This window comes from Silene latifolia, chromosome Y, assembly GCF_048544455.1.
Source record: "Silene latifolia isolate original U9 population chromosome Y, ASM4854445v1, whole genome shotgun sequence".
Classification (NCBI taxonomy): Eukaryota; Viridiplantae; Streptophyta; class Magnoliopsida; order Caryophyllales; family Caryophyllaceae; genus Silene; species Silene latifolia.
In genome coordinates this window covers 312,698,778-312,702,279 of record NC_133538.1, presented here as the reverse complement: position 1 = coordinate 312,702,279, position 3,502 = coordinate 312,698,778, and the positions used below count along the sequence as shown (strand labels likewise).

Sequence of the window (3,502 nt, the reverse complement as noted above, 5' to 3'; positions counted from 1 at the left end):
TATCAGGTCAAGTTTTCAAGCAAATAATACTTCCAATGTTAACATCTTGCACTCTATATTGTACTTAATCTCGTGACTACTTTTGTCATTTCCATTTTACAAACTAAACCGGTTAACCTATTAGAACGAATATATTTACAATCTAATCATATAAAAAATTAGGATAAATTATCTTAGATTCATAAATAAACAACAAAACAGATACAATTGACAATCCTGTATATGAATTAAATCAACTTCTCCAATTCCCCATTTCATAAATTACAAATTTTTTACTTGTGCTACGATACTCGTCACTAAATTTGTGATCGTCACATAAAATCAACTTCTCCGATTGTACTACTAACTACTCTACTTCTCTAATCATCTATACTCTATACTATACACTACTAGTCGTCCGTCTACAAGTCTGTTCATTTCTATTTCTATCCCCTTTTCATTTCCAAGCATCCAACACAAAAACACCAACTACATCATCCATCGCTCACCAATTCCACCACCTTTCTTTCATACTAGTCATACTACTAGTAGTAAAAAAAAAAAATAATGGACGGAGCCGAAAATAGCTCCTCTCCGCCACATACCGCATCCGAGGATGGATGCGGTACTTTTAGCAGTAGCGGAGAGGTAGGAGGAGTAGTATTAGTAGAGAGTTTGGGGTCGGCGGAGAAGATCATCCTTCGGTGGGATTCCACCGTCTCTGAGGAGGCCAGAGATAAGATGATCTTCTCCGGCGATCGCCTTGAGGTCGACCGCTACCTCCAAGCGGTCGACCATATTCAAAACTCTCTCCGTTCCGTCTCCCTCTCCTCCCCGACCCCCAACCCTGATACCACTACAACCACCACCATCCAAATCGCCATGGCTCGTCTTGAGGATGAGTTCCGAACTATTTTGCTTTCCAGCTCTACTCCCGTTGATGCGGAGTCGCTACTCGTCGACACTCCCCGGTCTAACTCCAATTCCCGCTCCTCCGATCACTTCTCCGCTGCCGTCGCCGCCGCGGCTGAAGCCGACGGTAGTAGTCGTGGCGGAGGTAGCGGCAGCGGCGGTGGAGGCGGATCGTTTATGCGAAGTATGCGGTTATCGACGAGTATACGCGAGATCGATTTGATCGGTGAAGATGCGGTCGCCGATCTACGTAGTATCGCGGAACGAATGATCGCTGCCGGATACTTACGCGAATGCGTACAGGTATACGGCAGCGTTCGTAAATCGAGCGTTGATGCGAGTTTCCGAAATCTAGGGATTGAAAAATTGAGTATTGGTGATATTCAACGACTTGAATGGGATGCGTTAGAGAATAAGATCCGCCATTGGATTAAAGCTGCGAAAGTTTGTATTCGTACTCTTTTCGCAAGCGAAAAACGGTTAAGTGAGCTCATTTTTGAAGGATTGAGCTCATCGTCGGCGGTTACGCCTCCGTTACAGCCGCTGTTTTCGCTGTCGTCGCCGTCTCGGTCGTATTCGTTTTCTTCGTCATATTCGGAGGCTTGTTTTCTTGAAACGGTTAAAGGCCCGGCGATTCAGTTGTTTAATTTCGCTGAAGCGATTAGTATAAGTCGCAGATCACCTGAGAAATTGTTTAAGATTCTTGATTTGCATGATGCATTGGCTGATTTGTTGCCTGATATTGATGTTGTGTTTGAGTCGAAGGCGGCGGAGTCAATTAGGGTTCAGGCGGCGGAGATTTTGTCGCGGTTGGCGGAGGCAGCGAGGGGGATTTTGTCGGAGTTTGAGAATGCGGTGCTTAGGGAACCTTCTAAGGTTCCGGTTCCTGGTGGTACAATTCATCCTTTGACTAGGTATGTGATGAATTATATTAGCTTGATATCTGATTACAAGCAGACTTTGATTGAGTTGATTGTTTCAAAACCGTCATCAAGTAGTAATTCGAGGTATTCAGGGGAGTTATCCGTACCAGATTTCGACTTTACGGAGTTGCAGGAGGATAGGACTACCTTGGCATTGCATTTGATTTGGGTGATTGTTATTTTGGAATTCAATTTAGAGGCAAAGTCGCAGCATTATAGAGATACTTCTTTAGCTCATTTTTTCATGATGAATAATGTGCATTATATTGTGCAAAAGATTAAAGGAACGCCTGAGCTTCGGGAGATGATTGGGGACGAGTATTTAAGGAAGTTAACCGGAAAATACAGGATTGCTGCTACAAATTATCAAAGGGCTACTTGGGTAAGAGTCCTTAATTGTTTAAGGGATGAAGGTTTACATGTGAAGGGGAGTTTCTCGTCCGGAGTGTCCAAGAGTCTGCTTAGGGAACGGTTTAAGTCTTTCAATTCCATCTTCGAGGAAGTCCATCGGGTTCAAGCCACTTGGTTGGTGCCTGATACCCAGCTTCGAGAAGAGTTGCGGATATCTATAGCTGAGAAGTTGCTCCCGGCTTACCGTTCCTTCCTTGGCCGGTTTAGGAGTCACATTGAAAGCGGTAGGCATCCCGAGCAGTATATCAAATATTCATGGGAAGATTTGGATACGGCTGTGCTGGATTTATTTGAGGGTAACCCAGCTACGCAACACTTACGGAGGAGGTCACAGGGATGATGATTTTTTCCACCATGATGCTAGAAACTAGAAACTATGATGCGAGGGTAACCCAATTATACAACAATGCACATGACATCTTTCTTAGTTGGTAAAGTTTTTGAGATATTTACTTGTGATCTAGGCCCGAAACGAATCAGCATCAGAGTTTTCCTTGTAGCTCTCGTTACACCAAATAAGAAGAAGCTAGGAACTGATTCTTTGAAATTTTGAAGTAATTGGGTCTTTGTATCACTATTCCTGATCAATGGTGTATCTTGGAGATTTCAAATTTTGGGGCTGCTTTGGCTGATTGATCGAGGATATCATGATAGTAAGCGGCAAAATGTGAAGGAAAGCCACTCCGAATCCAAGACTTCGCACGCTTCTATCCTGTAAGCATGTCTTGTGCTTGTACCGCCGTTAGATTCTTGCCTTTTGTTCATATGGAAACTGTTCAACGTGTGCTTTTATCCTCAATGCGCAATTATTTATAATCAGCATTCTTTCTCTGTATGGTATTTATTCCACTGGAAATAACTTCATCTGCTTATACCATTATTTTGTTTTCTGACTAGTTGGTTTAGATGATAGATTACTTGAATTGAATTCTACTGTTATCTGTTCTTTTGAAATACTATAGCTGTATTAAAGCATTCAAAATTTTTGCTGTTATAAGCTCAAGTGTGGTTATTAACCTGTGGGTCCTTAAAGTATGAAAAATCCGGTTGAATAGTTACTGAGACGTAGTCTTAGAATGTAAGGATTTATTGACCAGTTTGTTAATCAAGCTATGTTACTCTTGCAAGCTTCCTACATCGTCCGATACTAGGGATGTTGACTGTTGTATACTAGGTATAGCCTTTGTTCATTTTTGTGAAGCAAGCTATCCGTGATAAATTTTCTAAAATAAAGGTCATCACCATGCTGTCGTGCTTTTCTTTTACTCCTTATTTCT

General features: G+C 42.2%; 1 protein-coding gene across 1 annotated transcript; it reads left to right on the top strand.

The window, feature by feature from the left end:
- The first annotated feature begins 385 nt into the window (after positions 1–385).
- On the top strand, positions 386–3,058 carry LOC141633558 (exocyst complex component EXO70B1-like). Its single transcript, XM_074446008.1, has one exon. It carries the CDS (start codon positions 547–549, stop codon positions 2,563–2,565), a length of 2,019 nt encoding a protein of 672 aa, XP_074302109.1. The 5' UTR covers positions 386–546; the 3' UTR covers positions 2,566–3,058.
- The last annotated feature ends 444 nt before the right edge of the window (positions 3,059–3,502 follow it).